The sequence below is a fragment of the Lygodium microphyllum genome, chromosome 22, assembly GCF_053477565.2.
Source record: "Lygodium microphyllum isolate KBCC chromosome 22, Lygodium_microphyllum_v1.1.10, whole genome shotgun sequence".
Taxonomy (NCBI): Eukaryota; Viridiplantae; Streptophyta; class Polypodiopsida; order Schizaeales; family Lygodiaceae; genus Lygodium; species Lygodium microphyllum.
Window position 1 is genome coordinate 103,144,236 of NC_141156.1, and position 26,261 is coordinate 103,170,496.

The 26,261-nt window shown below is 37.5% G+C and overlaps 1 protein-coding gene across 1 annotated transcript in view; it reads right to left on the reverse strand.

Annotated features, from left to right (window-relative positions):
* LOC148017456 (uncharacterized) overlaps nucleotides 1-26,261 on the reverse strand; it is a 193,581-nt gene that overhangs the window by 150,947 nt on the left and 16,373 nt on the right. The window contains exons 3-5 of the mRNA XM_087663178.1: nucleotides 18,556-18,750; nucleotides 10,854-10,965; nucleotides 10,428-10,537 (exon numbers count right to left, since the gene is read on the reverse strand). Of these exons, the coding sequence (XP_087519304.1) occupies nucleotides 10,428-10,537; nucleotides 10,854-10,965; nucleotides 18,556-18,750 (417 nt within the window). The remainder of the gene's footprint in view (nucleotides 1-10,427; nucleotides 10,538-10,853; nucleotides 10,966-18,555; nucleotides 18,751-26,261) is intronic.

Below are 26,261 nucleotides of genomic sequence, written 5' to 3' on the forward strand. Positions count from 1 at the left end.
GGTACTAGATCCAAATCACATGGCACCATAATTTCCATCCATTATCTAGAATAGGATCTTCCAACACCACAGAATTTGGGCTCACGGCAGTCTTCGACTCCGTTCTAGACTAGGCAAGGGGTGTCTAGAGCTCCACCTGACCCCAAGCAACCTAGAAGTGAGACACAACTTTCGTGGTTGGCCTTTTCACCACTCGACCTTCGGCTCACAAATCGAGAAGTGCCCTTCTCAGGTTTAAATCCGGCTTGACCATGGAGATGATCCATCCGCGCAAAATATCATTCCTTAATTAATCCAATTAAGAACCAAGCACAATCAAGGCAATCAGCCTAATATCATCTTCTAAGAAAACGTTCCTTTATTTTTCCATGGAAACTTGTCATCACTGACCCCTGCCATGCATTTACTATCGATCACAAGCACTTGGAATAATAATCCAAACCACAATTTAACAATGTAAAAGCATTTAGCGTGTTGTTCAATTAACCAATAGAACAATGGTATTATTTCGCAAACATTGCAAGAATAAACACGTTAACATTTCCATTGCACATTTTCTCTCCCCCTTGGGATCAAAGAGTGATACTATGCAAAATTTTTCTTAATACTTCCTTTCCTCGGCTTAGGCCTAGTTTAAGGTTTCAGGCAGTATACAAGATATATGTTCTATTGGGCAATTACATTGATGTTGGATAACCCAGCCTTCTTCCTAACAGGTATAAAAGCATCAGTCTTTCCCTTGACTCATGTTTTCCTAACCCCTTGAGCTCTCTACTTGCCTTTGAGGTCCAGAGTTGTTGTTTGTATCTAGCCCAATCCCTGAATTTGGATTGATAAATGTAGTCGCTATTGGACGAATCTCAAGGTGTCTTAGTTCTAATCCTTATGATTGTTGTTTGTGTTAACTACGCACTAGAGTTTTGAGATTGAATTTCCTCTAGGATAGAGTACTTACCATGTGATTTGTCAAGCGTGCAAATTCAACGTACTTGTAGTGTGGTAAAATACTTATCTATTATTTTCCAAAAAAGAAAAGTCGACAATACCTTGGAATGCTATTATGCTGGGTAGGAATTTGTCGCGTAACATCTAGATGCAATTAACTTCTCTTGATACACTCATTTGGGGAACTTAATCCTTCGAATACTTGCAATGCAGTTTATCCTTTTCAATGTCCTATTCTCATGCGGCATAATACGAGTCTAGTGCATCTCATGCGGGAACCAAAGCAAGCATTCATCAATTTGGAAATACGTTATTTATGACTAGTATCACAGTTGGATGGGTAGTGATGTCCTTGCTTGAGGCTTTCATTGCGGGATTGCAATTCGCGTGTGACATTTTCCACTTGGGGGCCATTCTCGATCTTCGTCTCCCTTAGATGCAAATTGCACAAGATTTGTATGCCTTTTCCTCAATTAGTGGGGGTCAGTTGGGAAGGAAATTAGGCTTGCGAGGTGGAGATTAATTCCACGGGAAAGGGAAAAAGGGATGCGTGTGACCACCCTCTAAGGAGGATGGGAAGAGATGGAGATCCTTCTAGAAGGTTCTCTCCTTCTCTCTCTGTCAACTCTCCCTCCCTCTCTCTCTCTCCCTCTCTCTTTGTCTATCTCCCTCTCTTCTTCTTCTTCTTCTTCTTCTTCTTCTTCTTCTTCTTCTTCTCTCTCTTCTCACAACTCTTTCTTCTTCCTCCTCCTCTTCTTCTTCTTCTTCTTCTCCTCTCTCTCTCTCTCTCTCTTGTTGAGATATCGAGCTCCACTCGTGATACGCCAGGGTGACCGTTGTATATTTATGTCACCGACTTGTCAGTTGCAGACGCGGTTGGTACACCGCCCATGAATAATAGCTACATGATAGCTATCCTTATCTACTCTAGTTCGTGGCTCAGTTAGTATGCCACCTTAGTTAGTTGAGTTTGGTTTGAGACCCATATATAGGGTTCTTCTATTTCTTTGTACTTGAGTTCTTTTGGCTTACACAACTAAGAAGAGGAAAACTGTTTTCAGCCTCCACCCTTGTGTGTCTTCCCCCATTGTGCAAGCAAGAAAGCTTCAAGCGAGACTCCTTCCTTCTCTCCCACAATCTTGACATGGTATCAGAGCCTTGTTCGTGGTAAGGAGCTCAAGAAAGCAAGCCAAGCTCGCAGTGGTCTGGTAAGAGGAGCAGTGTTGCTTTCATTTCCTGTTTTGGGAGCAGATCTCTGCAGGTAGCACAGCCGGAAATTGCAGGAGTGCATTGTCTCAGGTTGAGACGCCCTTCGCGGTGAAGCAAGAGGGCAGTATATGCTGCGGGTAAGGGCTTTAGCCCTTGGCGACCTTGTTTTTTTTATTTGAGGCCATTTCGGGGCCTGTTTTGCAGACGGAAGTTTTCTGCACGCACTCAAGAAAAGGCTCAGTTTTATGCTGTGCGACCACTGTTCTACAGGTCGGTGAAAAGTTACTGTAGAAATTGCATCGTATGCTTGTGCGCAGAGACATTGGGAGTTTCAGAATCATCCTTGGTTCCTGTTTATGCAAAATCGTCACTAGGAAGTGACTGTGTGGTCAAATACCACTTTCGCCAGTTTTGCAGATTTGCCCTTGTGAGGGTGAAGCTGTGTTTTTTGCAGTGACAGAATTTCTTGCAGTATTCTGTAATGGCGTCTGATTCTCTTTCACAGATTGTCACTGAAAAGCTTGACAAGAACAACTTCCAGGCATGGAAGTTTAGAATGACGAATTTCCTTATGGGAAAAGGATATTGGGAATTTGTTGCAGGAAATGAAGAAGAACCAGTTCTTCCTGATGTTCCCAATCAACAACAAATGCAGGCATTTAAAACATGGCATGAGAGAGCCAGGAAAGTTATGTATTGGCTGTCTATCAGTATTTCAGACTCTATGATTGTGCATATTCAGGATGCAAGTACGCCAAAGGAGGCATGGGATACTTTGTAAAAAATGTATAGCACAAATACGCAAGCCAGGAAAATGCAGCTCAAGCAAGAGTTGCATAATGTGCAAAGAGAAAGTATGAGCATCAACGACTACCACATGAAGGTGAAGAAGATTGCAGATGCACTTGCTTCCATTGGGTCGCCAGTGGAAGATGATGATTTAGTTTCCGTGACCTTGAATGGTCTAGGAAAGGATTATGCACAGTTTCGGACATCCATTTCAGTTCGTGAAAGATTTCCTGATTTTGAGGAGTTGATTGCTCTTCTAATTTCTGAGGAACAGAGAAATGGTGGTGCATCTTCTTCAGGAGGAACTTCAAAAGAAGCTGTCTTCTACTCAAATGCTGGAAGAGGTAGAGGCAGAGGTAGAGGAGGCGGATTTGGAGGCCGTGGCAGAAATCAGAATATGCAGCAAACTCAAGAAAACCAATCCTATGGAGGAGGACGTGGTAACTCTAGAGGCAGGGGGAGCCAAAGAGGTCGTGGTGGATGGCAAAGAGGCCAAAATGCAAACAGTAATGTTGAATGCTACTACTGTGGTAAAATGGGTCATATGGCTAAAGACTGCTATAAAAAGCAGAATGACATCATGAATGGAAAACTGCAACAAGGGAATTATGCATCTTCTAGTAGACAGGGTGATGACAGAAATGAGCATTTGTTCATGGTGCAGCACATGAACAATTCTATGACAAGTGCAGAAGAAAGCAATGATGTATGGTATGTTGACTCAGGTGCATCAAACCACATGACAGGTCATGCAGAATGGATGGAGGATGCAAGGAAAATGGAAAAACCAGGATTTGTGGAGACTGGTGATGATACTGCACATCCTATTGTGCAGATTGGAAAAATTCCCTTGTCTATGCAGGGTGGGAAAAAGAAATACCTGTCCGATGTATTTCATGTCCCGAATATCACCAAGAATCTGGTTTCAGTTGGTCAAATGGTTGAACAGGGCTTGCAGGTCAGATTTAATCCTCATGGATGCTTTGTTGAGGATATGAAAAATAAAGGTCGCTTGATAGCAAAAGGAAAGAAGAAGGGCAGAATGTTTACATTGGATGCAGACATGTCTGAATTGAGTGCAGCAATGTTTGCACATGGGACCGGTGTAGTTGCAGATATTGATATCTGGCATAAACGCATTGGTCATGTTAATGTACAGCGACTTAAATCAATGCAGGCCCAAAATATTGTTGCAGGATTGCCCAAATTCAAGGTTGCAGAAATGCATAAGGTATGTGAAGCCTGTCAGTTTGGAAAACAGGCAAGGAAACCATTTCCTAGACATGTTCAAGAGAGTGAGAAGCCATTGGAATTAATTCACTCTGATGTGTGGACAACTAAAGCTGCATCTCTTGGAGGCTGTCATTATTTTGTCAGTTTTATTGATGACTATAGCAGAAAAGTTTGGGTGTATTTTATGAAAAAGAAAAGTGAAGTTTTTGGGCATTTCAAAACTCTTAAAGCTATGGTTGAAAAAGAAACAGGCTTGCAGATAAAATGCCTAAGGTCAGATGGAGGGGGAGAGTACCTCTCAAATGAGTTTGCAAAGTTCTTGCAGGAGCATGGCATAAAGCAGCAATATTCATGCAGTTATACCCCACAACAAAATGGAATTGCAGAAAGGAAAAACAGGCATATTGGAGAGGTATCTCGTGCCATGCTCAATGAAAAAGACTTGCCAGATTTTTATTGGGCTGAAGCAGTTGCTACAGCAGTCTACATAATGAACAGGACTCCCACTGCAGCAATACATGGAATGACTCCAGAGGAGAGGTATACTGGTAGGAAACCAGATATTTCTCATTTGAAAATTTTTGGTTGCATTGCCTATGTACATGTGCCAGATGAGCTGAGATCCAAGTTGGATCCAAAAGCTGAGAAGTGCATCTTTATTGGTTACTCTCTGCAGCAAAAAGGGTATAGATGCTATAACCCTTCTACTCGTAAGTTTACAGTGAGCAGAGATGTTGTTTTTGATGAGATGAGTAGCTGGTATAAACTAGTAAATGTGATTGATGATGAAGATGCACAAAATGGTAATGCTACACAGAATTCACAGCAGCAGTCACAAAATATTAGTGGACCTGGAGCGTCCTCTAGCAGTGGTTCACATTCTTCGCCATGGACAGGCAGATTGAGATCAGGAGAATCTTCTCAAAGCAATGCAGATAGTGGTATGCAGGTATCACGAAAAGGAAAAGAGAAGGTTGATCAGCCCATGTTTGATGTGAATGCAGGTCACTCTTATGTGGATGGTGAATCCAGTGGCTCAGAACAGAGCATTGATGATGAGTTGGGTATTCCTTCTATTGTTACACCTGGAGTAAGGAAGACCAGGGATGTTTTGAGAGCACCTGGGAGTGAACTTACTTTGCGCAGGTCTACAAGAGCTAGGTATCCTGTGGATAGGCTGAAATATGATGGATTTACAGCCATTCACTATGCATATATGGTCAAAGTGATACAGGAACCAGAACCCACATCTTTTGAGCAAGCCATGGGAAAAGAAAAATGGGAGAAAGCCATGGATGAAGAAATGGATGCCTTGGAAGCAAATGCTACATGGGAGTTAGTACCTTTGCCTAAAGGTAAGAATGCAATTGGCTGTAAGTGGGTTTATAAGGTGAAGCACAATGCTGATGGTTCTGTGAACAGATACAAGGCAAGATTAGTAGTCAAGGGGTATGCCCAAACATATGGCATTGACTATGAAGAAACATTTAGTCCGGTTGCAAGGATGGCAACCGTAAGAGCAGTCATTGCTATGGCTGCATCAAAGGGATGGTCTTTACATCAGATGGATGTAAAGAATGCCTTCTTGCATGGTGATTTGCAAGAAGAGGTCTATATGGAGCAGCCACCAGGTTATGTGCATGCTGTTCATCCTGAGTTTGTTTGCAGGTTGAAGAAAGCCTTGTATGGCTTGAAGCAAGCACCTAGAGCATGGTCTGACAAGATAGGACAGTATCTTGTCACTATTGGCTTTCAGATTTCCAAGGCAGATTTCTCACTTTATGTGAGAAAAACAGAGAAAGGTATTATGCTGCTTGTCATTTATGTTGATGATTTGATTATGACAGGTGACAGTGATGAAGATATCCTTCATGTGAAAATGCTATTGAAGCAGAAGTTTGAGATGAAGGATTTGGGAGAGCTGCGTTATTTCTTGGGCATTGAGGTGATTAGATCACCAAGTGGGAACAGCTCTTGCAGAGGCAGTATGGATTGGACATGCTGTCCAAATATGGGATGACAGGCTGTAAGCCTATTTCAGTTCCTTTGGAGCAAAATGTGAAGCTGAGCACAGATGCAGGTGAGCTTCTAGAAGACCCTACTATGTACAGACGCATAGTAGGAAGTTTGATTTATATGACTATTACCAGGCCAGATTTGAGCTATGCTGTTGGATTGGTAAGTCAGTTTATGCAGGCTCCAAGGAAACCACATTTGGATGCGGCTAGACGCATACTTAGGTATGTGAAGTCCACATTGCAGTATGGACTATTTTATGAGACTGGGGTTCAGATACAGTTGCATGGATACACTGATGCTGATTGGGCTGGTAGTATTTCTGATAGACGATCTACCAGTGGATATGTATTCTCTTTTGGGAGTGCTGCAGTCACTTGGAGCAGCAAGAAACAGCCTACAGTTGCCTTGTCGAGCACAGAGGCTGAGTACAGGGGTGCAGCAATTGCTGCATGTGAGGTAGCTTGGTTGCATAAGCTACTTTATGATATGCATCAGTCTACAGATGGGCCAGTTGTCATTTATTGTGACAACATGAGTAGTATACACTTGGCAAATAACCAAGTCTATCATGCTAGAACAAAGCACATTGAGGTGCATTATCACTATGTGCGAGAGAGGGTTTTACTAGGTCTTATTGATCTAGTTTATGTCAGCACAGAGGATCAGGTGGCTGACATATTCACGAAGGCATTGGGCGCAGAGAAGCTGCACAAGTTCAGAGACCTACTTGGTGTGCAGGAATTGGGATTGAGCTCGAGGGGGAGTGTTGAGATATCGAGCTCCACTCGTGATACGCCAGGGTGACCGTTGTATATTTATGTCACCGACTTGTCAGTTGCAGACGCGGTTGGTACACCGCCCATGAATAATAGCTACATGATAGCTATCCTTATCTACTCTAGTTCGTGGCTCAGTTAGTATGCCACCTTAGTTAGTTGAGTTTGGTTTGAGACCCATATATAGGGTTCTTCTATTTCTTTGTACTTGAGTTCTTTTGGCTTACACAACTAAGAAGAGGAAAACTGTTTTCAGCCTCCACCCTTGTGTGTCTTCCCCCATTGTGCAAGCAAGAAAGCTTCAAGCGAGACTCCTTCCTTCTCTCCCACAATCTTGACATCTCTCTCACCCTCTCTCTCCTTCTTTCTCTCTCTCTCTCTCTCTCTCTCTCTCTCTCTCTCTCTCTCTCTCTCTCCTATAGGCCGGAAGTAAGGGGGGAGAAATAGGTGGTGTCTCTTCTTTTTTCTCTTTACAATGGGGGGGGGGGGGGGTGAGGCACTCTTGATAGCATAGAAAGGGGAAAGAAAATTAATGTGCTATCCTCCTTAAGAGGGGGGGGGGGGGGAGTTTTATAGGGGGAGAGGTGGTATTATTGGGGGGGGGGGGGGGGGGGATAGATAGGGGGGAAAGAGAAGTGGCACACGTGTGCCCTCCCCCTGGTTGATTTCATCATCATCTCATGGTGATCGTCATCTCCTTGCTCATTCTCTTTGTCTACAGTCTCTACCGTCATCATCGATGGCTTCCTCTCCTCCCTCCTCAGTGTCATCATCATCCTTCTTCCCATCATTGTGTTCTTTCTCCCCGTCGATGTCATTGCCACTCCCTCTTCTTGTCGACAATGATAGAGGAGGGAAATTGAAAACAATTTCAATGATTTTCAATTATTAAGGAAGGGGGGATTGCTATGCAGGATGTGGGACCCTGTGGGGTCATTACATCATGTATCCTTTGTTAATAAGTTCAAATGATCTCTCATATTAGATCAGAATTTTTGATGGTGACTTTTGTACTATGGGGCCAAGGACTAGATTAAGATAAGTTAGGAAGGGCCAAACATTGAGTGTCCTAGTGAGTCATCTAAACAATGCCATTTTAGGGGACCAAAGTCAAGACTATACCTTCTAGGTAGAGGGATCAACACATATTATTCCTTCTCATTTCTCACTTTCTTTGAAACAAGTGTGGCAATGGTTCGCTTCAGTTTGAAAGGTGATATATCAAAGTAGTCACCTTAGAACTTGATGCTAGATAATGCTTATAGGAGAAAGTCGTACTAATTTAGGGCCCTATTCCAAGTCGATCTTTGTGGGATTGAGTTGGAGCTTCCCATATGAGGTAGAATCAAGTAATTTGAGGTTGCAGATATTCAATTATTCCAAGGGAGTTTCAAATGGAAGTCAGGGGAAACATGGACTCAGAAAAAGGACCTTGTAAGAAAGTAATTAGTGAGAGGATTACTTTTTTTAATCGGTCAACATGATGGGCTTGGAAGCTATGATGAGAGAAAATGTGGTTTTGTCCAAAAAGAGAGGTGGTTTTCAATTGAAAACATTAAAAAAATTGTGTACATTTTGGCTTATTTTATTTGTGGCCACAAATATTATCACTGTTGGCTACTTGGCTTAGTGGTAAAGAAATAGGACTATAAAAAGGAGGTCATGGGTTCTAATCCCACGTTTGGTGTTAGCACTTATTATAACCTATTAATGGCCATGCATCTATAAATTTTATTTTATGTGTATATAGTATAGCACTCTTAAGGTGATTTTCCATGTGCACTTGTGCACCCTTTTCGTGGCATTAAAAATCATGCGGCCGCATTTCAAGAAGCCAAAAAGACATTTTTAGTAGAATATCAAATTTAAAATTTGAAAATTGAAACTCCCTCAACTCCTCTTTACCCATGAGATGTTCTTGGGAAGGGACTACAAATTTAAAATAGAAAATTTATAGAAAACCACTAATTTTTTTTTTCAAAAACCACCTTGTTAAGTCAAAGGTGGCAAGGGAAGTGGATAAAATGTGCACACCATTTCCTCTTCCATTGGTCTACCTCAAATCTCTTGTCATTAGAAAAGTCATTAACACTTGAGTAAAAGGACCCTTTTTAGTCCATATTTTTCCTAATTTGATTACCACTTGATGAACGTCCAAAAATTCGTGCCATTAGTATTCATTAGGTATGCACGTTACAAAGCGCAACAACTTAGTATGTTATTCGACTAGTTTAAAACAACGATAAAATATTAGTAGACTTTCAAGAGAAGTAGCTTTAAAAAAAAGAAATATAATTAATTATAACCCTTCAAAATTTTTGTGCTTAAACAATAAATAAATTAATGTAGATTATAAGAACTTTAGTCTTGTCCTATGTGGTACCTAAGACATGCTATGATATGCTTGTTTTTGAAAAAAAGAAATTGAGTTTTTTTCCATCTTCTTCTCATGTGATTAAAACACTTCATTTATGCTATGGATCTATATTCATATTCTATCTATCAAGTGGAAATTGATCATAAAATGAGGCTCAATAGCTTAGTTGAGTTAAATTAATCAAAATATTTTCTAAGCTATAAGTATACTTCCAAGAGAATTAGTTTTTTTTGGAGTGCATTCAATTATGACCCTTTAAAGAATTTGTGTTAAACAATCAATAAAGTAACATCATGCTTTAAGAGCTTTGGTCTTGGGAGCTAAGAATGCTATGCTATGATTTTTTTAGGAAAAAAGAACTTGATTTTTCACCCATCTTCTTCTCATATGACTAGAATACTTCATTTATGCTATGGATGACATGCAGATTCTATATGTCAAGTAGAATTTGATCATTTCTAAAACTCTTGGTCTATTGATATAGATAGAAGAACACATTATATCATTTTTATTACTTCCTCTACCTATTTCAATTTTAGTAAAAATTTATCCAAGATAACACCCAAATTGTCTCGTCAACTAGCTGGACCTAATCTCAAATGAGAGAAGATTGAACCATCTTATGTCTTTGAGTCACTTTTGTGGCCCAAATAGCTAATCAAATGGCACGGAGAATGAAAATTGTAGAATCTTGAGGCAAATAATCTAATTATCTTGTTCAAAAAAGAGAACATGATATGGTGTTTCCTTTAGTGTTTGTGGAATTTTCAAACAAAATTTTAAGTGATTGGGCCCAATGGTAGTACCAAAATGAGATTTTTGTGTAGGAAAAAAATAATAAATGACTTAAATTAACAATAACAACACGAAAAAATGAAGCTAATTTTTACTGAAAATTTTTCAAATGACTAGGCTTGGAATGAATTATCATGTGTTTTTAATTAGAATGAAGTAAGAAATTTGGATTATTTTTACTTAATACATCAAGGTTTCATTAACTTAATGAAAATGGTTAAGTGCAAAGGTAAACCAAAAGCTTCATTTAATTAAAAGTTCTTATTTGAAGTTGTTAGACTGACCTGTAATGGCAGCGTAAAAAGTGTGAGTACCACTCCAGGGGTAGCAGACACACCAACCTCTATGATTGCCAATGCACCTATTGTAATAAGTTCAAGCACCGAAGACCATGCTGTAAATCACAAGGTTTCCACTTTATGTTTAGTTTCTATTGATTGAATATTCTACTTTATTAAAAGAACATGTTTTTAGAAACTCAGTTATGCAAAGGAAGGATTGAACTATTAATTTGAGTTTTTTGACTTCCCTTTACACTTTGTGAAACTTGATATATTTATACAAGTTTCTAATACTCATGCTAATAGTTTACTTTGTTAATTTGTAGAAAAAATGTAAATTAAGCCTTTTATGGTTTATAAAAGCATGAATACTTAAATTACAACATTCACTTGTTTGTTAGAGTGACTAATATTTCACAATACACTTACCAATATGGAAGTAAGTTGCTGCATCAAGTAGCTTTTGAGTATCATTTGTAACTAGATTTAGTAGTAGTCCACTATTTGCACCACCCAATGTGACTAATTTCAAGCTTAAAAGCTGTAACTCAAAATTATTCATAAGTTAATCATTCATTGCTAGCCAGCTTGTGAATAATTTAAAAATTGACTAAAGGCTAAAGTAGCTATGCCTTAGATTTTCAAGTATGAGAGAGTAGCTTATATAAAATTAAAATAACATTTTGTGACTCTTACAAAAAAAACTAACAAGCTAAAAAATGTAATAAAACTACACTCTCACTATTCTATTAGTTTTTTGTGGCATAATCATGTGATGGAAGATTTTTTTGATAGATGAACAATGTTTGGGTTTACTCTCATATAAATGGTGGACAATAAATAAACTACACTTTCTTTTATCTCAACTATTTTTGCCCAATTTGATTAGGTAATCATAGATCTCATTAGTCCACTAAAATGAAGTGATGATGTTGCTTTTTGTAATGCCTTAATTTTTTTTTAAAAAAAAGAAAAGAACGGGCGACCTCCATGTCAAACATTACCCCCCTTTGTTATCATCATCATCATTGATGTCATCCACTCCATAATTGATCTCGTTGGGCCTTGCAATGACTTCACCGTCATCATCCCAAAGCATCGGATAATGAAAAAACATCAACATGATTCTAATTACTTTGAAGAGGTGGGATGCATGATTCCGATTTAGATTGTTGAGAGAAAAGCTTGCACACGTAAGTGTAAGGCATGCTGGGTAATTGGGAGAGCCAAATGCTGTATAAGCCTTAGAGGCTTAGGCCTAGTGATGATTTTTTTCTTGTTCTCTTTAACATTGGCAGTGCTAGATGGAGCAAATGAGAGAGAGAGAGAGAGAGAGAGAGAGAGAGAGAGAGAGAGAGAGAGAGGCAAAAAGTAGTGAGAGAAATAGATAGATAGAGAGAGATATATTGGTGGGAAGAGAGGGAAATAAAGGGAGAGGGAGAAATTGACAAAGAAGAGAATCTCAACTCAAGGATTGACATTAACTACTTTGGCTCAACCTTTCCCTTGCAAATTACCTTGCCACTCTCTTCACCCCCATCCACCTACTCTAAAGTAAACCTGACTACCTATAGAAATTTCTCTTTCTCCCCTATCATCATCATTTTCTCTTGCAAATTACCTTGCCAGTGTCGTTGTCCCCATCTGCTTACTCTAAAGTAAACTCGACTACCTTTATCACTTCCTCTCTATCAGGCCTATCATCATCACTTTACCCTTTTTGTCTCCCTTATTCTCTATCCGAGAATACATCAAAAACCCTTTCCATAAATCCATAATCTTCCTTCGAACTTATTCTCCTACTTTGATGAACCTCAATTTGAGGCTACAAGTCCAATGATGAAGACCAAAGAAGAAGGAAGCGAGGAGCGTATCAACAATATGGTCCCTAGGTAGAGAAGTACTGGAGCTAGACATGAGATAGAATGCAGAAGCAATGCCCCTATTATGTAACCCCAAGTCTAGGTTATTTCTTCGTATTACAAAGCAATATTGTTTGAATAATGGTAGAAAAATTTAGGTAATAACATCAATGATCCAAACAAACCAACATTGCTACATAGTTAGTAATCGTTGTGGATACCCAAGATATCGAGTAGAAGGACATAACACTAGACACATAGCAGGATATTCAATTAGAATCACTCTCCCGTGATGGCACCTAGTCCTCAGATAGAAATCCTTACATATATTAGATGTTTCTATATTAGGGATGAACTATGGGTTTAAATAATACATTATGAGATATTTAATCTATAATGACTTCACCAGGATAGATGTTAACAAGTACTTGGATAGGGTTAAAAACCTAAGGATGAATCATCTATAAATAAACCTCAATCTTGAATAGAGGCATCACTATTGCCTAAAAGTGGGTTAACCTAGTAAGAGACCCAAAAATGATGACTTGAAACTATGGAACCTACGTTTGTGAGCTCACTACCTATATGGGCACTTATGCACAAGAGCATTTGTCATATTCCTTGTTGCATCAAAAAGACTATTTGAAAATACTTGTGATCTCTAAAAAGGATACTTAAATATAGGTTGGAGCACACTAGGCCCCCCCCTAAGGATAGTTATGTTGGTTCTATACCAAAGGAGCTAGTTTGTCACTCTAGATAGCTAGAATCGATATTGGACTTTGGAGATCTCTTCATAGGGACTTGTTATAGGCTAGGAGGCACCAAGGAGCTAGGGGGCTCTAGTCATAATTCCTTGGGTATACTAGGACTAACTTACCCTTGCGAGCTCAGATGGGTCTCCCCAAAGGCCCTGGTGCTAGCTGATGGAGGACTTGGTGCCTTATTTTGGCCTTTGGGTAGAGTCTAGATATGGACTAGAATAGTTATTGAAATAAGGACAATAAGAATTGAATAAATATTTACTATTCAAAAAGATTATTTTCCTTTATATTAGTGTTCATGCCTAAGTTATCTGAATAAATATTTTCTAAAAGAGGTAATTAATGAAGTTGATTTCTATATGTCTAACTAAAGTGTGCTAGAGTTAAGTAGAAAACTAAAGAAAACATTAAGAGAAGTGGGTGGTTTGATCTCAAATGGGTCTTTCCAATGGTAGGGGGTTTCATTAGTTGAGAGGCTTCCATCATAACTCAAATGTTAGATTAGGCAAGGCTAGGAAGGGCCAAATGCTAACTATGTTAGCATGTCGTCATTAGAATCTAACTAGTGTCATTTTAGGGGGCTAGAGTTGTGACTATACTCTATGGATAGAGGGGTCAACATGCACTTCTCCCTCTCATTTCTTGCTCTCTTTGAACCAAATGGATCAATTGTTCGCTTTGGCTTGAGGGATGATAGCAATGTAGTCACCCTAGAAGTGGGCATTAGATGACTGATAGGAGAATACAATATTTAAAATAGTTAATGTTTTTAGGTCAATCCTTGTGGGGTTGAGGTGGAGTTTCCCTATGAGATCGACTCAAGTAGTTTAAGATTATGAATATCTAATTGTTCTAAATTTTTTTGGACAATAATATTGATTACTTCTTGATGGGCTACTAAAATATGTGCTATCGATGTTTGTTTAGATAGGCACACTACATCTCGTTTTCGAGAAAATATTAAGTATTGTTTGTAATTTACTAAGGTTAGATAAGAACCATATTAAGAAAAAGTTGTCATGATTTATTCTACCATTAATATTTGGAATCATTTTCTCATGTTTTGATTCATGTTCACATCAGCTATGCACTCCTTCAAATTTGGATAGAGAGATTAGTTCATTCATATTTCTAGATTGACTTTACAATCCTTTCCCATTATATCAGGAAAAGTGATGGCCGCAAAATGAAGTATATAGCCTCATTGATGTTGATCATCTTCCATACAACCAAACCAACCTTAAAAGATTGCATTGAATAGAAAATTTGAAAGTTGTTAAGATATTTATTTTTGAAGAGTCCATGGTTAATTTGACTCTTTCTACAAGAGGACGGCAAGTCCTTCTAAACCATTACATCTATGATAAAGTAACGAAAGGAGTCCCAACTAGTAGAGTTGCTATTTTAGGCCACTCTCACTAAAATAATTACTATAAAGAATGTTATCGTGACCTTTTCTCTAAGTACAAGATCCTAGGTGTGTTTAGCAAACCGTTATCTTATAGTATTATTGATTTAATCAAGCTCCATGGGTGAATCTTATAATAAAACTCTATTCACGATGTAATGCCTTTGGCTTCTGAAAAATAAATTGAATAAAAGATGTTTCATTTCTCTTTAACTTGTGCAAAAATTATAGTTCTAAAGGAAAATCGTAAGTTGGAATATGGAAAAGATTTATATACATGTATTAAACTAGTTATTGCATATCCCATGATATTCCAACTATCATTGATCCTATCAAATTGCAAGAAAAGAAATCCCTTCTTAAGCAGATCAAACATCCCAAATTTGGTGGAAAGGAAAAGGACATGGAAACCAATGCGAAAGTCTATAAAAGACTATTTTTAGGCCTAGGGAGGCGAGTACTCCTAATCAAGCAATATTGGCCAAGCTAAAACTAACATGGGAAGCATGTCTTTGGTGGAAGCAGTGGTGCAAAGACACTAGAATCTTGGAAGTTGCTGCCGCATGGGAAATCATAAAAGAAGTTATGTACCGAAGGTATCTTCCTCATTCCTATCACCTCTTGAAGATGAATAAGTTCTTTGAGCTTCACTAGCTAGGTTTGAGATTTGAAGCATATTACTCATGATTTATAACTATTCAAAAGTACACTTTGGCTATAGACATCACCCAATAGGTGGCCAAGGTTTGTTGAGGTCGAAGCTACAAAGGACCCTAAGTATTAACAGTTAAGTAAGGAAGTGTAACTAAAGGTCAAGTTCCTAAATCACAGCTTAAGTAGTGAGATTTTCTATTGAGCAAGAGCTTGTATACTTCAATAAAAGATTATGTGTTCCTTTTAGCCATGATCTAAATAAGAAAATACTCTAGGTGGCACATAAGTCTCCATTTTCAAGACATATTGGCTACACCAAGACTCTCAATGTAGTAAGAAAGATCTATCATTGGGAGAAATTAAGAGGTGATGTACTCAAGTATGTCATTGAATGCCTGAGCTACCAAAGAGTGAACGTGGAGTGTGTTGAAATGCTAGGAAAACTTCAACCTCTTGATATCCCTAAGATGAAGTGGAAATTCATTAACATGGATTTCATAGTAGGGTTGTTGCCTTTAGTTCAATGAGGATACACCTCAATCATGCTGATTGTAGACATGCTAACACGAGTTTCTAACCTTATTCTAGTCAAGAAAAACTATAAGACTTGTGGCATTGCAAGGTTGTTTTTCAAGGAAATATTTAGACTTCATGGAATACAAAAAAGAAACTTGAGTGATCAAGATTCTCTCTTATCAATTTTGGAAGAACTTATTTGAAGCTATATGCATGTAACTATGCTTTAGTATGGCATATCATCCACAAATTGATGGGAAAATAGAGCGAGTCAATTAGGTCATAGAGGATATTCTAAGGGAATAATTTTGCTAAGAATCTAAGTAGTGGATGCAATATCTACCCTTTGTGGAATTTGCTTATAATGCCTCTTGCTTCCAAAGCATTAATATGACTTCATTCTAGGCCTTGTATGGACAATACTATCTCACTTTACTAAACTTCTTCATTCCGACACTAAATGTAAAAGCCTCCAAGAAGTTGCTGGAGGAAATGGATGAGCAAGTTCAAGCCATAAGGTATGATATCCAAGTTGCCAAGGGTTGTAAAAAAGCCTATGTTGACCTTGGAAGACAAGAGTAAATCTTCAAAGAAGCAGACATGGTGTTTCTTCATGTCCATCCAAAGAAGAGCTCGCTATCATTGGGTCAATTCAAGAAGCTAAGCTTGAGATATTGTGGGACTTCTAAGATCCTTAAGTGCATAGGGACCAATGCCTAGAATTTGCAAATTCCCGAGAACTTAAAGATACATAATGTTTTCCATGTTAGCCTAATAAAGGCTTATGTACTCAATCGTGACTATGTATTAAATGATCAATAAATTGTAATGACAAGTCAATGATTCCTTGAGCTTCAACCTAAGAGAGTCCTTGGTATAAAGGAGAGAGTCCTTAGAATTAGAACTTTAAGAGAGTACCTCATCTAGTGGAAGTACGATCTTGAAGAGGATAACACTTGGATTGACCAAGAAGTGCTATGTAAACAATGTCCCCGATTTCTCTCAAGATGAGGGCATATTGATTCCTCTAAGGGAGAGAGAATATGATTAAACAACTTAATAAAATAAATAAAAATGCAAAGAAAATAATGGGCTACCTCCATGTCAAACACAACCCCTCGTATGCTTGCTCTAAAGTAAACCCGAATACCTATACCACTTCCTCTTTGTCCCCTATCATCATCACTACCCTTGTGATCTCTCTTATTCTTTATTTGAGGAATACATCAAAAACCCCTTCCAAACATTTGTCACAATCTTATCACTAAGCCTACTCTCTTAAGCCAAATTTCTTGCTATTCAAATCCTACGATTTCATTGGGGTAGATGTTAATAAGTACCTTACCAGGGTTGAAAACGTAAGGATTGATCATCTAGGAATAAACCTTGATGTTTGAATATTTGCATCACCATTGCCTAAAAGTGGGTTAACCTAGCAGAGGCCCAAAATTGATGACTTGAAACTACAGAAACTATGTTTATGTACTTAGGGCTGCCTATATGGAAACTTGTACATGAACATTTGTTATATTTCTTATTGCATTGAAAAGGCTATCTGAAATCGCTTGTGATATCTAAAAATAATACTTAGATACATGTTGAACTTATAGTTGAGCATAAAAGGCCCTCCCTAAGGATAGTTGCATTGGTTCTATACCAAGGGAGCTCATTTAATGCTTCGAATTACTAGGACCTAGTCTATCAGATGCAAGAGGTCTCTTTGTAGGACTAGTTTTAGGGTAGGAGGCACCAAAGAGCCAGGGGAACTTTGGTTGTAATTCCTTGGGTATGTTGGGAATAGCCTACCCCTTGGTGAATCTTTCAAGAGGCCCCACACTAATTGTGAGGCAAAACTTGGTGGTTTATTTTGGCCTTCAGGTGGAGTCAAAATGATAATTAAAATATTTATAAGAAATGGATAAATATTTACTTTTCAAAAATATTATTTTCCTTTGTAGTCATGTTCGTGCCATTACACAAATGAACTTGTTTAAAGGGGCTAGTAAATTAAGCTAGTTTTTGGAAAACTAAAGAAATCCTTGACGAAAGAATGTGGTTAAATCCCTAGGGTCTTTCCAATTGTAGGGTGGTCTTGGTTAATTGAGAGGCTTCTATCATAACTCAAACATTAGATTAGGCAAGGCTAGGAAGGGCCAAATATTTACTATCCTATTGTGTCATCATTAGAACCCAATTAGTCCCATTTTAGGAAGTCGAACTTGAGACTATATCCTATGGCTAGAGGGGTTGACATGCATTGCTTTCACTCATTTCTCACTCTCTTTGAAGTAAGTATGACAATGGTTTGCTTCGGTTGAGGGATGACAATAATATAATCACCTTAGAAGTAGATGCTAGATGGTTGATAGGAGGATCATAGGAGGCTATAGCATTTAAATTAGATTTCCATTTTTAGGTCACCATCCTTGTGGGTTGAGGTGGTGCTTTCCCTATGAGGTAAACTCAAGTACTTCAAGATTACAAATGTTTGGTTATTCTAATGAGTTTCAGATAATAGTAATACTGATTAATCCTTGATGTGATACTAAAATATGTGCTATTTATGTTTATTTAGGTAGACACATTATATTTTTGAAGATTTAGTACTAGAAAAAGACATAGATGTGACATAAGTATAGTTATTTTGCTGTTATTTTTGACATAAGATGACAATGACTCAAAAATTACACACATTTCTTGTATAATTTTGCATATGATTAAAATGGAGGAAACACATAAAGCAAACTCTCCTTGCTTTCATATTCTTACTCAAAGTGAAATAATGTTCCATAGCACATAAATAAATTTTCTATCTGCTCCAAATTCTCTGATTATGATCTTTTTGATCATGCCATAACATTTTAAATAGATAGATGATTTATAATATTTTGCAATGGCAAGGAAATATGGTGTCCTATAGGTTGTACCTTATTGAAGACAACCATGCATATAGTAGATTGAATCTTCATTCCAACTTTTTGACTCAAAGCTAGGCACAAGTGTAGTGCTAGGCTTGAAGTAGCTACTACAATGAACATGCCCACAATAAGAAGAGTTCCCCACCACCATTTCATGTTGTGTCCATTTGCCACTATTTTGACAAGGCCCTTTAATATATAAACCTATCAACACAATAATGAAAAAAAAGTAAGTAATAAATAAAATGGATATCCACCAACTTTTCAATAAACATCTATGTTAGACACATACCATATTGACCATATAATTCTCCAACTTTGAGCTTGCTCTCCAATCATGTAGAGTTGTGTATTAAACCTTATCGATGTGTCTTTCAACCAATATTTTAGATTGATGAAAAAACTATATGTAATTACACTATTTTAATTGTATTATGGAAGGCCACAAGAGTTGGAGATGAAATTAGGTCATCATGCTATCCACTCTTTGTAATTTAGGTTGTATCTTGTATTTTGGAAAGTTGCAAAGCATTGGGATAACTTCATTGGTACATAGAATAAAGTTCAATCATTGGGCTAAATAAAGGAATTTAAAGAAAATAATCCAAATTGAATGATGATTTTTTAGATCTTAAAGTTGGAATAGCTACTAATGATTAGTATGCTTGTTGAGCATTTGAATACCTAAACTTACTATCAATGCTAAAAACAAAGGATTAAGATTGTGTGAAGCCATGTAGTAGACTGAACAACATACTTTGGAAGCTATTGATGCATAAGCTACTTGTTGAAGGTAGGTGTACTAAGCTTACGACCATCTCACCAATGTGCCCATTGTGCACAATACATTCTATTGATGCATAAGCTACTTGTTAAAGGTAGACATACTAAGCTTATGACAATTTCACCAATGCACCCCTTGTCTAAATGACTCGAAGAAAGCATGAAAATACTTGTTATAGGATTATATAGAAACAATAGGCTTTGTCAACCTATTTCAAGCAGCTAACTCAAAAGTTCTAAAAATGGTAGCCACTGAATATAGCAATGTAACTGTCCAAGAGTTCCAAAATAGTACCCATTGAATATAGCAATGTAAGAGTCCAAAAGAGAAAAAGGTCAATCAGTGTGTCAAAAGTAATTTTTGGAAAGAGTTATACTCTTTGGAAACTTTAGTGTGCTACTTTAGGCGTCATTGTCATATGATTTTATGTCTATATTATGAAGACAAATGAGATTCCATAACTTCATGCATTTGGGAATCTATACACAGGACATGACATGATAAGTTGTAGGATATCTAGAGACACTGGAGAGTTTTTATTCAATGGTTCAATCACAAGCAATGATATTGGACTCAAGAGGAGAAGGGGAAGTTAAGTAAGCCAGCGACCAAGACTTTTTATGCATGTGATCTTGTGTAGGGGAATAAGTTGGAACTTATGAGACTTGTGTGGGAAAAGAAAAGTAGAGTAAAGTGTGGAGACTTGGGGAAGCAACCATGCATGGAGAAGAAAGAACAAATTGTCCTAGAATGGCCTACAAAATTTGGGGAGAGGAAGGAGAGAAAGCTCATGCAAAGTGGAGGCTTTAGTAAAGAGGAATAATAGTAAATACTCCTAGACCTTCAAGGTGTTGATTGGGGTAGCAAAGAAGTGATATTATGGCTCTCATGAGTTGTAAGAAATAAGGTAAAATAGAGTATTCAAGGTGGAAAATTTTCGCATGAATTGATCATAAGGTTGAAAACTTGTATATGCTTGTTTACAATAGGTAGATGCTTGAAGTATACAAAGAACCCACTCTAACGTGAATTAGGGGTAGCATAAAGGTATTGTCACTTGATATCATGCCTAGTTGGTGGTAGCAACTATATGCTATAGGTTTTCTTGGTGTGGATATGAGATTTGAAGCTTATATGGTTGCCTAAAGCCTATGTATAGTAGAGAACTATTCTACAATAGTGTAATCTCTAAGTTCTACAATAGTGCAATCTCTAAGTTCTTGTCTTAGAGCTTTTGGAAAATTGTCCCAACACAAGGTTTGTGGTCATATATTGAGTGCATCTATTGACCTTGCTTTGTTGTGCATCAAAGGGATTTGTGACAGATTCTATGCAAAGTTTATATCGATTTAATTTTCTCTTTTCTTAATCTTTTTGAATCATACTCTCTTCATCCTTCTCCCCTAGGAACCCATGGTTAAGGCCTATGAACTTAATATGTCCAACATCATATATTAACAAGGTTAACATGTAATTACTTATAGATATGGGACTCTTATAATATTGTAGAGATAGGTAAGATCCAAGCTCACTCTTGTGCATATCCTATATGATTCCCAATATTGTATTAAAATATTCACAAAGGATGTGAGGGTTGTAGGGAATCTCTATTCACTTTTACTTAAAGAATGGCCAGAAAGGGAAAAGTGCATGTAAAAGGGAAAGAAATTAGTTATAAGTTAACTGGAAATGATAAAGGGTCTCAACTTAAGTGAAAAGGTATAACCCAAATCCTTATTTATATAATGTGTAAAATTGAATAGAGGGCTTACTCTTATGTGTGTTATTTTTGAGTTTCTACTTCCCTATCTTTAAGGCCTACAAGTTAGTTCTTAGATGACTTTCAACTTTGAATGACCCGATATCTTCTACCTCAAGTTGTTCCCTTTTCTCTTATGTTTCAATAATGCTTGGGATGTTTCTATGATGAAAATTCCATTCCAAAATCATGGCTCTCATTGGGTACTTGTGTTGTACTTATGCATCATAATTCATTGTCAAGTTCGATGCTCAAAGCCTTTCCCTTGAAATAAAAAACCTCTTACATGTCATAGAGCCTTGTTAATGAGTGCATTCCAATTTTTGTTGTATCAATTTTTGTGCATTATCTACTTTCAATATGAAGATAAGTCTATCCTCCATGCTAAGATCATGTACTATTGCAACTTGCACCCTCCTAAGATCATTCCATCATGTATAAGCGTGAATAGAGAGCTTATTCTTATGTATGCAATTTTTGAGTTTGTATTATCTTATCTTCTTATCTACTATCTTGTGGCAACCATTTCTTGTGAGTGAGGTAGGAAGAAAGTGAGGGTGTGACTTGAGTAAGAGACCAAGTGAGGGTAAGTCTCATCTTCATCTCTTTCTTGCATGTTTTCTTATTGACTTGCTTCCATAGCTCGAGAGAGAGAGAGAGAGAGAGAGAGAGAGAGAGAGAGAGAGAGAGAGAGAGAGAGAGAGAGAGAGAGAGAGAGAGAGAGAGAGAGAGAGAGAGAGAGAGAGAGAGAGAGAGAGAGAGAGAGAGAGAGAGAGAGAGAGAGAGAGAGAGAGAGAGAGAGTGTGTGTGTGTGTGTACAAGCCAACTAGGTGAGAGGTAATTGAGTCATAGGCGTATCAAGCCCTTGAAATGATAAGAGTCTCCATCCCATGTCCCATTGTTGAGTTCTCGTAGAGCCTAGAAGGATTTGGTGCTGAGTTGGCAAGGACATGAACAAATGGGTTTGCATCATTTGGTCAATTGGAAAGAAGCTTTATTAGGAGACAATGGTAACCTTAACGGTGAATCCGAGAAGTGATAAAACTTAATTAGAGAATTTTTTATTAGATAACAAATAATATGTTGAAGGGTATAAAGAGAAGTGGAATTATTCTTTAGAACTATCTAGCTCTTTTGTACAAAGGTAGTTTTTGTTTGTAGGTAGTGTGAAGTGTAAGCGCTAATCTTGCATGTAAAAAAAAAAACTAACACATGAAATATTTGATAAATTTCAAATATTTGATAAATTTCCTCTCAAAATGGAGTATTAGATAATGAGGATCCCTCCTAAATGTAAGTGCTGAGGTGTGGGATCATTTACCTATTAGAAAGAAGGCTTCTGACCCAAATGAGTAATTATTCAAATGTGTTTAAAATTGAACCTTTTGATGATTGCCCTTTCTTAATGAAGGGGTGTCACTAAATGAGAAATCTCGATTAGTTCAAGAGATGTGCTTGGGACAAGTACTCATAAGACAAATGGGTCCTTTTGTTTACCATTTAGGATAGAAATTCAAAATGATTAGTTGTCTCACCAAGATTGTCTATTTGCTTTCCTATTATATGCAAGGGGTGGAGAAGTTGATGAAACAAAAGGAGTTTTCTCAACTTAGAAAGTATTGTGGTGTATATGAGGCTTGGGTTGTTTTAATAGTAATTTGTTGGAGAAAGACCATTACACCTTGTTTTTAGCAATAATTCTTTGTAGCCTAAGAGAGTTATTGGGAGGACAGGAAGTGAGATATCTAGAGCTCAAAAATTGGGAACTAAAAATTCTCTTTATGCAGACAAGTGAATCCATATTATTTTTGGAAAGAAGAATCAATTATGATTTAAGGTATTTATAAACAACAACGTATACTTCCAATAAGGTTTGGATTCATAAGACATTCAATTGTTGCATTATGTTTTAAAACCAATGGGGAATACTATGAAGAATGATAGAGTTTATTGGAAGTTGGACTCTAACAAACATATTTGGAGGTTGGTGGCTCGGAAGAGAAAACATGCTCTTTGTTGCATAGATAGGTATAACTTCTCTTAAAGGCTCAATACACATGGCATGTGCCTACCCTTTGAATGTTACTTCAGAGGGTAGGCACTTGCAAGAAGCGAGGCATTGCTTGAGCATGCCAACGTGGAGGGGAAGTAGAAGAAGATAGTACATAGCTTTGATGAGTGTATGCACATGGTTTTTGCTAGCACGATGTATTTGCTTGATGGCCTCTTTTGTGTATTCAAGCGAGATGTACTAAATGTGCACCTATATATATGTGAAATTTTTTGTGATGATTCATGGTATGCTACAGGTTATGTGTTCTTAGCCCATGGAGATTACTTTTAAGAAAATTTGTATATCACATGCATTCATAACCCTAAAACTAAATCCCTTGTATACATTTTGAGATAACCTATCATACCCCCTAATTAGAAAATTCCATTTTCATTGAAGGATCTCTATTTGTATACTTTTCTCTATTAAGATCTAGTCAAACTTTGTCTTGAGAGATCCATATTAAGGCATCCACTATGTATATGTCACAATAACTAAGAACATGCCAATTGTTCACTTCCATGGCATACTACATTCAAAAAAAGGTAACCAGATTGGGGAGGCTTAGTTGGGTAGTAGTGCATATGTTTGGCATACTAATGTTGGGGTATGTATGCACATATCTTCTAACATGTGTTCATGATTGTGGTAGAAAGATGTTGATGTATATGGACGAGATAAAAGTGTTGGGAGTGTGTGGGATGTGCATATCTTTGTGCTTTATTGGAGTTTCCTATGACTATTGCTTGACTATACTCATCTATAGAGGACTAAAGAGAAAGAAAATGGGATAACCAATATCATTTTGTTCAAGAACTTACCTTAAAAGTTGATCACATATCTTGTGACAAAGTCTTTGCTTGAGAGGTAAACTATCACATACTTGACAAAGTTTCGTGACATGTTTTTAAAGAAATTCAATTTGTATACAAAGATAGCAACCTAAGCCTGAGTAGCCAAAATCTCCATCTTATGTGATCATTATGATTTTGAGTTCTAACAATGACATTGCATTTAAGGAAAAGTTTTTAGGGATCTAGCTTGGCTAAGATAAAAATGCTAAGGAAAACACACAAAAAGTACCTATCTTGCACTTATCATAAGACTACATATAACATGTTTGGAGCTAAGGTAAGGTCAACATGATGAAAGGACAAAGACTCTAAAAGCAAGATTTTTGATCATCATGGGGTAGATGCTCTGAGGTAGATATAGATACATGGCCCATATGTGTTGGTCACTTTTTGTGGGAGCACTCGTTGCACCTTTATGTTCCACATTGTTTGAATAATTATAATCAACATTCTTTGAAGATCTAAGTCACCACACAAGGGGTCAATTGTGTAGAGGTTATGAGTTTTCCATAACAAAAGTGCATGCAATGAAAACCTAAGTTAGCCAAAAGCAAATAGTCTTTTAGGGTCCTTTTAATTTTGATGTATGGACCACCAAGAGACTAGATTAAGTTTTAATTTAGGGTGGGATTCATAATTTAGGTAATTCATAGCCAAGGTTCTAGGTGGTTTAGAGATACCATTTGTTTCTTGTTATGCCATCATCAAGTGATGCCTAATGGAGGGGTCATGCCTACCATGATCACCACACGTTTCAATGGTTCAGAAAATTTACAACAAGATGGAGTAGACCATCTTTAGCATCTAGATTGCCCTAAATCCTTCCCAAAAAACTTGTGTAAACTTGGGCTTTGCTCTTAGTCCTTTCAAAGGTACTTACAATCTTTGCCTTACATTTTTCAAAGAAGTCATTAAACATACTAGAGGCAAGGGTTCCCATAAATAGTTTCAAGTTCTTGTAGAGCCAAACATGCTTGATTGTAGCAACCCTTATGATAGGTAGGCCTTGAGTGATTCTTGATCCATTCCATTTGGTTCTCTAAAAAGGATAAGCCTTTGACTTATCATTGAAGGTTACATTTCTTACCTACTTTTGAAGCTTAGCCCATTGGCCTTTAGATTCTTGGACTTCTTAGAAACGAGGATGGTTTCTTGGCATTCCTAGAAAAGATGACAAATCGACAGGGTGCTAAGGATCATAGATAGCTATCATAGCTCTCTACACTCCTTTGATCCATCTTCTCCATGTAGAGAGTGTGGCATGGAGAACCTTATTCTCCATTTATCTTTGAGGTTAATGAAGAAGGGGTCATATTTATTAAAATTCCTCCTTGGAGGATTGCAAGAGTCTTTTGCCCATCTTAGCTCGTAGAAATTTAGTGAAATGTCTATTGTTGGGCATTGTGGATATCATCCAAGTATCCCTTCTTTTCCCTAATACCTCCGCAAGCCACATAAATTCTTTAGTTGTGATAGTTTATGTTCCCTCCTCTACACCTCAAGGTCTCCTATCTTCCTAGAGTTTCCTTCCGGCACATTGATCCACCTTCATAGCCCCTTGTTGGCTAAGGTAGTATAGATATTTGATTGTTGTAATGTAAGGATATCAAGGGTTAGAGGCATCCCAAAATGCCAAATGCTATGATTCATAGAGGAATATCCCCTCCTATCTATGAGTCTAGTTCATTTAGTAGAATATGTGACCATTTTCCAAGGACCCACCATTATCCTAGCTATGCCTAAAGCCTTAAGTTCAATGGGGTAGCCCTTAATTAAAAAAACACCATATTGGTTCAAGTTATGCTATTAGTGGAACCTATATGGGTCTCCAAGATATGCGAGAAATGATTTCCATCCAATCTCTTCAAGTTTGTAAAAGCCATTATGTTAACTTGATCATCCAAGGCCTCAGCTATGATAAAATCCCATAAGATATAGTTGTACATGGGGACATCCTTCATGACATAGAGAAAGAAAAAATTGGCAACCACAAATAGTAGGTAGGGGATGAGAATTGATCTTAGGGGGGATTCACACTCATTCGATTGGGGTAGCTGCAAAAGTTCGTGAGGATGAAGTGGCAAAGTGTGATTTGATGATTTGGTTGTCCATGTATAGAATTCTAGTTTCACGTCTTTTCCCAAAGCCTAAAATTTCACTTTTCAAAAATTGAACATGTGCCATTCTCCAACCACATATGCTCCAATCATTGCATAATTGCAACACAAGAATTAGATTCTTTCACTTTTTTAAAAAAAAGTTGTC